Here is a 13,872-nt window from a genome sequence, read left to right as displayed (position 1 = left end):
CCGGGTACTCCGGTCTCCTCCCACATTCCAAAGACATGCATGGCAGGTTAATTGGGCGCTCCGAATTGTCCCTAGGTGTGCGTGTGAGTGTGGATGGTTGTTCGTCTCTGTGTGCCCTGCGATTGGTTGGCAACCAGTCCAGGGTGTCCCCCGCCTACTGCCCAGAGCCAGCTGAGATAGGCGCCAGCAGCCCCCGCGACCCTTGTGAGGAATAAGCGGTCAAGAAAATGGATGGATGGATGAAATGAATTGAATTGTGAGAAAAGTGAATTGTGACTTGTCTCCATTTACAGTCACACCTAATATATAGATAATTTGGAGTTGTCATTGAACTTCACATGCATGTTCACTGCAAAAAGGGCAGTAGAAATTTTAAAATAAGCGGAATGATCTTGGGTGTATTTCACAAAGCAGGTTTAGTGAGAAATCTGGGAAAAGAAACCCTGAAAAGTGGGAAACTCGTTTCAGAAAGGGAGGTAACTGAAACCAGAGGTTAAGAGGGAAGTCTAGCCTTTTGCATAAAAAGAAGTCATTTAAGCTCTAAGTCAGTTACCGTAGTAACATGGTCCATCAACCTAACCTGGTCGTAGCAGGTTTGTCACAATGCACCTCGAGTTTTTCCCTGTCCCCGCCTCCTTTCAGTCACACACGACAATTTATTTCCTCATTCATTCAGTCCGCTGCATTGTTGTCACTAATGCGTTACTAAGTAACGTGTTACTGTAATCTAATTACTTTCTTTCAATAACGAGTAATCTAACTCATCCATTTTTCCAAACCAGTAATCTGATTAAAGTTACTTTCCTAAGTGGCTCTACGTTACTATTTTTTTTATTATCTCATAATGTATGTAGAATGCAAAATGTCCATTTCAAAGATAATTTCAAGGAGAAAATGTTTCTCTTGCGTTTAGGAGTGACGTCACATCGCATGTCACGTTTTCTCAGCTGAAAGACGCAACGGATCACGTGTACCAACATGTGTGAGCACTGAGCCGCAGCGCTAGCAGTGGAAGTCGAAGAAGCAGCTGGACCGCCACAAACGGATGCATTTGCTCATTGGAAATACAGCCATTACTTCGCATTTGTGTCCAGTAAAGATTACAAAACCCTCTCAGTGCGTTGGAAACGCTGCGCTGGTTAAAAAGTCCACATCCAATTTAAGGAAACATCACAGCACAATGCGATACAGCTCCAAGCAAAGGCGACAGACAGACAGGTAGGGAGACAGTTATAGCAGTTCTACATTTCCTTCATAAAAACGACGTCGGAGTCGGAGCGTGTGAGGCTGTGAGCTATAGCCAGTTCTGTCGGCAAAGTGAGCTACATTCGTCGTCTGGAGGTTGTTTGATGAGAAGACTGTCAGATGCAAAAACATACAGCGTTTTCAAATTGTGCAGGAAAATTGTTGCCGTTAAAGTTGAGAGGATGCGCAGATATACGCGAAGACATGGCAAAAGACTGTTTTACCGTGACCGGTAACTCACCATCTAGTTGGATTGAGTTTGTGATGCTAACTGGCCGCGAAGCTAACGAACGAGACGGCGTGCGCGTCTCTCTCGAGCAGCGGATTAAACATGCACATTTGGGTTATTCAAACCCGCGAGTAAAGTCTTCAAGCAATCATGGCATTTTGTCGCTCTTCTGATTGACCAATCAAAGACATTAACGGCAAAATAATGGAGGAGGTTTGCCGGTTACGTAAATAAATACATAATAATAATAATAATAATAATAATAATAATAATAAAGCCTATCTGCATGACTGTAGTTCAGCTCTGATATTTGAGAAAATAGAAAATGTTACAGTTGCAACCAGCCTACATGTAAATGTTATAGTTACAGTTTGTAACCAACCTGCAGGTGTAATGTGTTATACTACAATGTATGTATTGTAAAACCAGAGAAAATGAAACAAAGAAACATGTTCATGTTTCAAGTTCATGCATTTTTACAAGTTTTATTTATGTAACCGGTTGTCATTTTTATGTTACGGCAGCAAAGGGGGGAAATTGGTACCAAAAAGTAACTGATAAGTTACTTTTTGAGTAACTTAGTTACTTTGACAATAACGTAATCAGTAAAGTAACGAGATTACATTTTTGAGGAGTAATCAGTAATCACATTACTTTTTCAAGTAATCTGTGACACCACTGGTCCGCTGCGGCCACTTTTTGCGTAAATACGCCTGTAGTCTATAGCGTAAAGTCCACTTTTGTCACGAACATGGCATCTCTTTTTGACAATGAACCTATTGATGAAGGTACCGCAATGTTGCGCAGGGAGTTAAATATTTGTTGCGAGAATGTTATCAGACCGCATATATCTGGCATTTCCGCACAGTTACCTTATTGACCGGAACTGTTTCACATCACAGTCCTACACAACTTAATCCGTCCTTACATTTGCAACATTATCAGACGTAGTCATATGCGCTCACATCGGAGCAGTATTGCGCTCCATTTTTTTCTTATACCTGTTTGAATAATGTTTTTATATTTCATCTGTTTTATATTTCATCTTAATCAAGTGCGCTTCTCCCTCGCAGGATTGCACCTAAATGAAATGAATTAATGAGTTATCATTCAACAGGTTTCCCCTGTGATAGTGTGATTGCAAAGGACCATACATTTAAATTTACACATTGAACCGAGCAACAATGTTCTCCCACGCCGCCTTACTCTATGGCGAGCCGCTGCATTTTTTTCATTTATTTATTTTTAAATAAAGACATGTTCAAATTCAACATATGATCTTATTAAGATTTTCGGTTGAGAGGGGCAAAAATAAATAAGCAACGCGGAAGCAGAGGGCGGCGCCGCGCTCGGCTTCCCCGTTGCCATGGTGACTCGACGAATCGGGGCTCCTTTGGGGCGGTCTTTTAACTCTGGGAGTAAGTACAGGTGTGACTACTCAGCGTTGATATTGGAATCAGCTGGACTGGAACCGAAAACGCAGAGTTTCCTATCGGAGGGTATGTCAACTCGTTGTTCAGGGTTAATCTCACAGTTTGTTGAACCTCCTTTGCGAAATACACCTGTTGTCTGAAATTCGTATTTTACTAATTAAAAACAAACAAACCATCAATAAGTTTAGGAGCGAAAAATGGGTAACCCCCCCCCCCCCCCCTTCCTTAAAATGGCCAAAAATAAAACTTATTTAAAAAAAAAAAAAAGGATCACAATAAATATCGGATCGCCACCAAGGTATCGGGATCCGGATTGGATCGTGACAGAAGTAGATCGTCCCAGCCCTGCAAGATAATGTATGCTGTTCAAAAATAAACGTGTGACATTCTTTTCACTGTCATACCGGGATATTGCTTAAAACAGGGTTTTCAGAGTAACGCCATGTGATACTAGCAGGGTTTTGATCATTCGGTGGCACAGCATCTGCAATAATGACTTTATCATGGGCTTGAATCATTCCACAGTCTCGGGCCACATATATTGCTGTCAACATGTTGTCACCTAAGAGCTCACAAAAAAAAAAAAGAATAGTAAAGTGTGTGAACATCATACATTCTGATAACGTACAAACAGTAAACACAGTGTTTACCTGTGACCATCAAGGTTCGAATGTTGGCTTGTCGTAAATCAAACAACACGCCAGGAGTCTGTTCTTTGATTTTATTCTGCATGATGATCAATCCAAGAAAGTCCAAGTTAGTCTCTATCTGCTCTCTGTTCAAAACCAGAATACACACAACAAATCAGACCATTCGCAATATAGGAGAGCTTCTGTTTCATGATAAGATGATCAACTGCACCAAAAGCTGTGGACAAATCAAAATTGTGCCGTGATTGTTATGAAAGCGACTATAGTGGATCGTTTCTATTCATGAGGGATAGGGACCGGACCGGCCCACAGGGAGTGAAAATATAACTGACGACAATTATAAATGCATTAGGGGGGGAAATCACTACGGAGCCCCTAAGGTGACATGGTAGAAAAAAGAAAAAAAAAACTTTGCGTTCCCTCGCAAAGCATTTTGCGTTCCCTCGCAATGATTGCGCAAAGATTGTGTGCCCTCGCAAAAAACTTTGCGTGCCCTCGCAAAACATCTTTGCGTTCCTTCGCAAAGTTTGCGAGGGAACGTAATCTTTTTGATCGAACGCAAAGTTGTTTTGCGAGGGAACGCAAAGCTGTTTTTTTCGCTTACCATGTCACCTTCGCTGCGCCGTAAACACTTCCGGGTCATCTTCCATGTGAACAAAAGCGACGTGTAAACAAAGCAGTGGAAAAATACATACTCCATCCTAGTCGCTTTGGGAAAGCTTTCCCACTTTTTTGTCTCATGTTTAGAAACGTTACGTCCTCGTCGCTTTTTTTCACATGGACGATGACCCGGAAGTGTTTACGGCGCAGCGAAGGTGACATGGTAGGCGAAAAAAACAACTTTGCGTTCCCTCGCAAAACAACTTTGCGTTCTTTCGCAGAGATTGCGTTCCCTCGCAAAGATTCGCAAAGTTGTTTTGCGAGGGAACGCAAAGATGTTTGCGAAGGAACGCAAAGTTGTTGTTTTTTTTCTACCATGTCACCTTAGGGGCTCCGTAAATCACCATACGTTCTGTATGTAACCTATTCATAAAATTGAGCTGCATAAATGAGTGATTCACGGACAACTGTGTCTTATCATAACATCAGAGAAGCCCTATCAAGCAAATTATGCTCAATAAACCTGTGCTCGGTAATTATTAATGGATGTCACATGTCCTCTTTTCGATAAACACATCTGTCAGAGTTGAAACTGGAATTACAACACCCGTGTTTTATAAAACATCCGCATACAGACCTTTTTTTTTCTTTTTTTAATCATTTATTTACATTTAAAAGTAGCCTAGGGCCCTTGGGGCGTCATGGGAATCAATTTGGAGACCTGCCTATTGTGTACTTAAAGGTACACTCAGTATTATACAGTGGCATCTAGTGGTGAAACAATAAATCATTCGAAAAAAAAAAAAATTGTTTGTGTTAGTAGTATGTAAAAAGATATGTTGTATCGCATAAACGTACTTTTTTTTAAATATAACGGTTAGTCTAGAAATCGCAAATTATCATACATGTCCGGGCCGCGGCTTCTAGTGTCCGCCATGTTTCGCCGCCATCTTTCTGCTACGGGTGCCGTCAAAGACATATTTCAGCGCTCCATTTCTTTACGCGTTTTTGGAACGCACTTCCGGTTTGTATGGCGACCGCATGTCCACGAAGAAGAAGAGTTTCCGGTCCCCGAAGAGAGCATTATCAAGCATCACACTTACTTTGGGAATTTATTTTATTTCAGCGCGACAAAACAAGAGTTTATATTGTAGCCGCATTTGCCAGATGGAGAGAAATGAGGAACAGACTAGGTTTGGGACGTGCCGGTGCCTTCGACTGCTTTCTACTTGACCGGTAAGTAAGAGTACATTTGTGTTTACGTTTTGAGAGCGAGAGAAAAAGTATACACATCGTACTAATTAATACGATGTTCGTACCTTTGTTTTACGATCACTGTAGCTGTTGATTAGCAACTCCGCACCACTCGAACGATTTCGTTATGTAGCTACTTGCTTTAAAAAAAAAAAAGATTCCCGCTGGCACGTTATATTCAGAGTAAATGCGCAAGTTATTGTGTAATGTAATGTAACTGTGATTTCGGAGGTATATTTGCCCATAACTTCAATAGAGAATCTAAAGCATACTGTATTAGTGGAGGAGTTGAAAATTATTTTCGTTGTGGTTGGTGAAAATAGTGTTCTCGAAATTAATTTTCGGCAGGGAATAACTTTCTGGACTTAAATGCTGGCTGTACCGTAAGCACTGCTAGAGTCTGAACTCTCTCACTCAAGTGTGTACTGGTCCATTGTGTAATTGGGTGCACAAGAATTTACAGGCTGCCACGTTTTCCACGGAAATTCGACAAGCAAGCAGCCTTTGCATATTCTATGCAGTGTGCAGTCAAGTTACTTTTATCTAGCTAATACAATGTTTTGGGCCCAAAAACTAAAGATCTTACCTCTATTTTGGGGGCTTTGTTGGAAAGTTGGTGACATATAGTAGTATCATCAATTATTCTATTTTATTTTATAATTTTGTTTTTGTTTGTGTCACACTAGATCAACAGCCAAACTCGAGGGGTTCCAGAACCATATTCTGATGTATACAAGCATTCATGCACCGTTTAAATACATCACCGACCTGCAAGGAAAAAAAATATCAAGGGGAGATTCAGCAGCCAAATTGGAATGCCCCGAATGAGGACACTTGAATGGAGGACCCCAGAAGGCTTCGGTGTTGTACCACCAGTATCTGCACCTACCATATCTGAGCTGCAACAAACTGAAGTCAGCCGACGTCTTGGTATGTCATTTACATATGGACGGCATTGCACACTACATGAACTTTTTGTGTGAAGCAATACGGAATGGTCACATGTACAAGCAGCACTTGTTTTACACAGGACCTGCTGACCAGGTGTCTGAAGCCATGGAGTGACTCCTCCCTCACTTTCCTCAGCAAGCCTTTGAAGAATATGATATCATCGTTGGTGGGAACATGCCCTCACTCCATAACATGTACTTGTGCAGTCAAGGAGCATGTCAAACTTAATAAAACCAGCAAACATTGAAGTGACTTCATTTTTACTGCAGTCTGTTCACACAATCAATGGACAAGCCTTCCTTAATTTTGCCCCAATAACATCATAGAGTAGGCGAAAAGTAGTGTTACAGATCATACTGTGTTCGGGAGAGTTTGAGGAATGTTGCAATGTTAATGGGGGGCAATGTCAGCACACACACACACACAAAAAAACATCATGGTATTGAATTAATCAGATATTTTAGCTGTGTACAACACATACCTGCTCTGTAACACTACTTTTGGCCCAAACCTGTATGTCTATTTTCCATATTTTGAAATGCACAGCGTATTGGTAAAATTCTGGAACAACTGCAATTCATGTAGCTCATTATATTCTAACAGCATTTTTTTTTTTTTTTAGTTAATATGTTCATTTCATGTAGACTTTTATTTTACTTTATTTTATTCATTCATTTTCATGTACTGTACCTTACATTCATTGGCCAATGAAGAATTGCTTGTCATTGCAAGCATTTATAATAATTCTCCAGGCTTTTGATGTTTTACATTTCTAGTCATGTAAAATAGTGTTAGGTTAGGTGTCGAATGAACACTGCATGTTGACGCCAAAGGAAATAGTATTTTTTTAGTTATTCAAAATGTACAAATTAACACACAACAACAATATACAAGTTATACAAACTACAACAACAAGTGTCAGACATGGACTAATTATATGCCAGGTAAAAAACCTTTGTATTGTCCTCAAGGATCTGGGAAAGTGTCACTTATTTGCCACAAGTCCACCAAGGTGCTGCAGTCTGGGATCCAGGTACAGGAAAATCATGGTGGTGCTGATGTGTCAGCAATGTGTCAAAAAGTATTTCTTGGTGTCAGTCTATCAGCTGGACTTGGATATCTTCATGTTCCTCCATGGTCATTTCCTGTACGAGTCTCTGCAAGAAGGTAACAATTGTATGTCAGATGAGGTACCAAACAATGAACTGAAAGTCACTGAGCCAATTAAGTACATTATTATATGAGCAAGACTATTTGTGAAAGCCATGTAAATTCCTGCACATCGAAGTACAAGGAAGCTGTTGTATCTTCAATCAAAACTAATTAAGTTGCTTAGTGATATTTATTAGGTAAAATTGTTCAACATGGTGACAAATCGATATCTGAGTAAAGGGTTTCAAACGTTTTTGTAAGCAGCACTTTTCTGAGTGGTTAGTAGCAACAAGACACGGGGGGGTTACGAGTCTGAGTTGCATCTGTGTAGTTCAGTTAACACCATTATTTTTGTACGATATACTAAACATATCAGCAAACGATGTAATCTAAATACCACATATTCCAAGCAAAGGTATGTTTTGAGCCATTCACATGCATGCTCGAATGGAATTATTTTTCCATGATGACATAATTGTACGTTACGAGACACCGCGTTCTCTTCCCCGTTCTCTTCCTCGTCGTCTCTCTCGCCCCCTCATCGCCCCCTTTGAGATGGTCCACATGTCTATAAAACATAACATAACTGTGTGTTCTCTGTTGCATGGTTTAGTTGCACTAACAAATATGAACATAGATAGCCATTATCATTAGCTGACGTACAGTATTTCCAAACAATGCCGACAAAAATATTAATTCTGAAATTAAATGACTAAATCACAATTATTAGGGATCTGTACAGTATGTCTAACAAATGCAATTCACTTACGTCATCACTCGAGGGAATACCAGAAGTTGTTTGCGTTTTGTTCCGGTGAAATTGGTGGTAGGCTGTTGAAGTAGGGTCTCTCTGGGACGCCGTAGTTCGTGTGCTTAAAATCATTGCATTATCTTGTTTGACCGATAGATGCCGGTCGTGAGCTACACACTGGGGCTTTAAGGTGTAAATGCATTGCCAAGTATTTCACGAATAGGAAAACAACTATTGAATTATCCAGTATTCAGGCTGCCTTTTAAATATTTTTGAAGATTAACATTAACGCTTAAAAACGTGATTATTCAAAATTAAACATGCTGATGTAACCCCTGTCAGAAGTAACATGTGAAAGATATAATAAATAAATAAATAAATAAATAAATAAATAAGATAAGTAAATAAATAAAATATGAAATAATATTGAGAAATAGATCGTGACAAATACGTGAATATGTGATACTACTTCAAAAGGTAAACAATTTGGTTTAGATGCATGATTGTACTTTTTGTTAACAATAAAGTTTTCAATGCACCGCCCCTCCCCCCACCACACAGTCTACCGGAGCAGACTGGATTGAGAGGTGCGCATTGAACACAGATTGCCGTTGGTGCAACATCGTTGAACTACAGAACTTTTTCGACTTAAAGCCTTCATTTTTTTTTTAACCCTACCTGAGGAAGGGTGTGATTATTGAAGGACTAAAACCTTTGATTAGACGAGTTTTGGTAAGTCGATTTTCTTAATTAATTACATGTAGTTGTAAAATGTTTGCTATGACGCAGCAAGCCTCATTTCGGAATTTATGTCGTTCGCGAAGAGCAGAGAATGATAACTGGAAGTAATTTGAGTTTTCTCTTGTCAACATAAAGTGCCCCTGTGTATTGTATTTTCATTACATTGGTTTATTTTTTGTGTGTAAATCTGCCTGTTGGTGGTGAATACGAGTGGCTTAGTGCTAAGAGCAGGCGCCATTTTATGTTCTCCTTCGACACGCAGCCGTGTGAATAGCTGTATGATATTTAGTAGTTATGTTTTATTTTAGTAAATAGACTAATTATATTCTACCTGGTGGCCTAACCTACAGGCCAGGTTTTTTTCCGGATGGAAAAAAAAACCTTTGGACTCGAACACAAGTCTCGGTGATCCGAGTGGCGAGCTACCCAATGAACTACGACTCTGAAAACCATCACAGGACAACACGTGATTTCATCTTCACTGTAACCCTGTTGCTACCAAGGTCGCGGTAGGAATTGGAATTTTCCTTTGCTTCCTTTGGATTTACAGAACTTTGAGAGCACAGTGTGTGCAATCAACGCATTGCGAATGGACACATGGGATGTTGCTAAGCTAAAGGACATTTGAAATTTGTTCTATTGTTGTTTTGCATTTTCCTATTGTTATTGAATTGAATTGTGATATTGTGAATGAGCACTCAAGTGAATTGTGAAGTGTTATTACACATTTTGGAAATTGATATGGGTTAATACTGTGAACCCATTGGTTTGCTTAAACCTAAAATTAAGTGACTAATAATAGGCTTATTACCCAAAACTAAACTAATTGACCGGTCAATAAAATAAAATAGAAACAAAACAGGATCAGAAAATAGATTGAACTTAAAACTTTTTGTATAACTCCTTAAATCAATACAAGGTGTTCTGTAACAAAAAGTGGAATTTGAAGGTGCGTATGCAAATTGATGTGCCAATATTTGTATATATTTTTCTACTGTTTTCTTGTCCGTCTTGTTCATTGTTCTCAGTAAATTGCCGGCTTACGTTCAAGTTACTGCCTCTGGTATTTTCTTCAATTTCACCACTCATCGAATCTACAACTAGTCCAGTAGCGTATCTCCCTCCGCCTGATGGCATAGGTGCTACACCATCACTTGGACAAAATAGGACATCTAGAATCCGTGGTCCGTATTGTGGAAGTGTTCCAATACCTGTTATGTCAGTCATTTGGAGTTGGCTCTTTTTTCAAAGAGAATGAAACACAGTGTCCTGTAGCGTTATTTCTTGACTCTAGGGTGCACATTAGCACATGCAAGAAGCTTTGCTTAGCTTGGATGCATTCCACAGTATGAATTTTCTGCAGTATTGAAAGGAGTATGAATTTCCGCTAGGGCTGGGCAATAAATCTAATTAATTCGATACATCGTCATTTTAAAAAATCGAATAGTTGAAAATTTGCTAAATTGTGAAATCGAATTTTGTCTTCTGGATGATTAAAAGCCGTTGTTCTTATGTTCTGTTACATCCAAATGCTTTTATGTGATGTAATTTTGCGTTAAAACTGATCTAGAATCAGTATACGTTACTGGTGTCTGAACATTTTGCATAGGAATTATTTTTTAATAAATGAAACCTTTAAGTAAACGTTTGTTGGATTTATTAGGTTAAAATCGATTAAAATCGTAATCGCCCTGAATGACTGCAAAAAATCGAGATTTTATTTTTTCGCCATATCGCCCAGCCCTAATTTCCGCCTTTATGGGTAACACTTAGATTACATTACATTACAATAGGTTAACACAGCCACTGGCCATGTAAATTACTCTAATCAGTTGTTGAAGCTTGTCAAATTAAGCAGAGAGCTTCAAATTTGACTTTAGAAAGATAATATTTTGCAAGTGTTAAAAAGGAAACAATCTCCATTTGATGTGATGTTCAATTTAATGCTGTGTAAATTTGTGCAGCATAATTATGTGCATGCATTCATGCATCTCCTTGTGAAGAATTAGAAGTTAAAAACTGGCAGTGGAATAATTTTTATTCTGTCAAGCATGTGGATACCTGCTGAGGCTCTGGACTTTGGACCAGGACAGTTCAGACTCCAATTGGTGATGTGCCAGAGCAATAACCCTGAATCCACGTTGTGTGTAAGTGTCCAGAGTCTCGATGAAATTCTGTGGAACTGTGGAGACAAACAGAAGCACAGCACACCAGTCTGCTATTTATGAACTCAACTTATTCATGTTTTTGTTTGGAAAGGGGCATATTCTCTCATTGCACACGTCCTTTTTGACACGCCTGAGTTTGGGCACTTCTCCCCTCACTTCTAGTTTAGTTTATTCATTTTTTCCTTTCGGACACATTACAGCTTACATCAATCACATCACATCATTTGCAACATTGACATCCGAAAGAAGGGCTGACGGGTAGAGGCCAATGGCTTATTCGAGACCCGTCCCCATCGATCCATTACTATAACGCATCAGTCATACACATTATTTAGAATAGTCATTCATTTTTATCGTTATCCATCCCATACTATCCCAGACACTGCTCGCTCAGTTCATCTTGAATGTCCGTGTGTAGCTTGTGGCTAGTCCCAGTCATTTGAAACTGGTGAGTCGGTCCCCAGACTCCGCCAGCAGGCCCACCCTGCCAAGCGAGCAGCCAAGGCAAGCGCAATTCTTCTCTTTCACCAGTAGGGTCTTCGCTGACCTCGGATCAGCTTTCACACATGTTGTGCTTTCCAGAAGAGTAGATCGGCTTGCATTCTGCCCATTGCGATTCAAGCAATTTCAACCTCGATTCTGGTCAGGTAGCACCACTGGTTGCTAGCACGTTGTAGATCTGATGACTCCTGTGCGCTGCCCAGCCTAGCTCACCCAGCAGAGCGGCCCACGCCAGCATTCCAGGAACCAGACCACCAACCCCATTTTGCGTATTGACAGCAGATTCATTGTAGCCACAATACAGCCTTATCATGTAGCCTTGACTGTTAGAACAAATGTCCAAACGGAATTCGAGCCAGACAATATTTACATTCATACAGGAACAGCAATACATGTTATCAATGCAGGTGTATAAACAAGAGTTAGCCTTGGCAAAGTCAGCAAGTAATCATATACAACTCCAGCTTTGGGTAATTAGTGATGTTGTTGTTGTTGTTGTGATATTGTGAATTACTGTTGTCTCTCAAGCGCTGCCAATTCCTCAGCTCCTTTAACGATTCGTGTTTTTAGTTGACCAGTTATCTTTAGTTTGAATAAAAATTCGGCAGTCTTTTGTCCACGTGCTTTCGATAAGTCCATTCTTTCTCATTTGTCGTGCCTTTTTGGCGATATCACCATTTCGTATGCTGAGGTTTTCGTTGATGTAGACATGTTTCCCACGAAGCTTGTGACGGTCTCTCAGAAGAGCAATCTTTTTCTTTCTGTCAACAAACCTGATCAGAACTCCCGGTGGTCGTGTCCCTCCAGTTGGGAGCGAAAAGCACATCTGAATGTGCGCAGGATCAACAGTTAATCCCAAATCTCTGAGTTGAAGTGTCACTTGCTGTTCCACAGTCTCGTTCCCTGAAGATTGGTCAGAATCTTCCGTGCTCGTGCTAGCCGCATCTCTCGAAGGGCCACGGCGCAGCTTGATCTTGATACCGGTGACTATCACGTCGTTGATATGAAGATTTTGTTCCAAATCATCCACTTTTTGTTCCAAGGCAACAATGCGTCGATCTTTTTCCTGTGTCTCTGTCTTCAATTGCTGTACTTCCTTAAGAAGTGGCTCAATGCTCTTCTTCATTTCAAGTAATTCGGCAACCATTCCACTGAGTTTTTTAAGAGAAGATTTTATCTCCTCATTCTCGTCAGCTCTTTTTCCGCCAGACATTCTGCAACAATGTAGTTAAAAAATCCCAATGCAAAAATCAACAAGTAGTTAGATTCACGAGCGAGTGCAGGAGCAAGTACAGATGCGTTCTTCCTCAACAGATGCGTCCTTGAAAGTGACAGATGCGTCCTTGAAAGTGAACCCACCCAGTGCACATAAATGGCGAATGAACAAAGAAACACCAAAGAGGTGTGATTCATCGAGAACTTTTGGTTGTGACTCAGTGTATCTTTGGATGTGTGCTGATTCAAAAAGGTAGTGTGCCCTATTACCATGCTTGAGCTAGATCAGCAGACCCCAATGTTTTTGGTGCCACATACTAGTTGCACTGAGACATATGGGGCCCTATTTTTGTGCCGGTGCAAGCCTAGCACAAAGCGCAATCCAACTGTGTGCATTGGTGGAGTTTTATTTCCTTTTGTATTTTGCTAGACCAGCGCAGATAGAAGAAGGCATTTGCACTGTTGTGTGCCAATGTAGGATGGAACACAGCTGACTCCTAGCCAGTCTAAGCAGCTCACCCCTCATTTTCTTTCAAATCTGGGTGGTTAAGGCACACACAGTGCTTGCGATTGCGGGACATAGAAGCTATGCAGGATTCGAATGTTGGAGTCGCCAGAAGCTGAGTCCCACCTTCCTAATTACTGCCGCTTCTTTTTAAGAAGCTCTGGGACATCAACTGATCACCAGATACGCTCTACCTCGAAATTACAGCATGCCTTCTGTATCACTTTGAGGACCTTCTTACTCTTCACCCCTTTCTATCGGGTTTGTGAATCCTGATTGTCTCCTACCTTCCTCCAAGTCAAACTAGTAACCTGTGGACCTGCTTCTCTCCAATTCCTGGTTACAGTGATTCGCCCAACGAATTCCATTTGCCTACCAGAAACTATGTACCTACTTCTGTATATGAAACCTCCAGTCTCTCAAGTATCTACTACCTCTATTTTTCTGCATTTGGGTTCTCCTGCCACCGGAATCCCC

The 13,872-nt window shown here is 40.4% G+C and overlaps 1 protein-coding gene and 1 long non-coding RNA gene across 2 annotated transcripts in view; one reads left to right on the top strand and one right to left on the bottom strand.

Annotated features, from left to right (window-relative positions):
* LOC144032315 (polyamine-transporting ATPase 13A3-like) overlaps positions 1–13,872 on the bottom strand; it is a 58,385-nt gene that overhangs the window by 23,784 nt on the left and 20,729 nt on the right. Inside the window, exons 9-11 of the mRNA XM_077540194.1 lie at positions 11,068–11,188; positions 3,558–3,682; positions 3,312–3,469 (exon numbers count right to left, since the gene is read on the bottom strand). Coding sequence (XP_077396320.1) covers positions 3,312–3,469; positions 3,558–3,682; positions 11,068–11,188 — 404 coding nt within the window. The remainder of the gene's footprint in view (positions 1–3,311; positions 3,470–3,557; positions 3,683–11,067; positions 11,189–13,872) is intronic.
* Positions 4,596–6,614, top strand: LOC144031538 (uncharacterized). The gene is made up of 3 exons (XR_013287552.1): positions 4,596–5,393; positions 6,098–6,341; positions 6,442–6,614. It is a non-coding gene; the product is annotated as an uncharacterized LOC144031538 (long non-coding RNA).

This window comes from Festucalex cinctus, chromosome 1 (assembly GCF_051991245.1).
Source record: "Festucalex cinctus isolate MCC-2025b chromosome 1, RoL_Fcin_1.0, whole genome shotgun sequence".
NCBI lineage: Eukaryota > Metazoa > Chordata > Actinopteri > Syngnathiformes > Syngnathidae > Festucalex > Festucalex cinctus.
The sequence above is the reverse complement of the archived record's forward strand: the minus strand, read 5'-3'. Positions and strand labels throughout refer to the sequence as shown.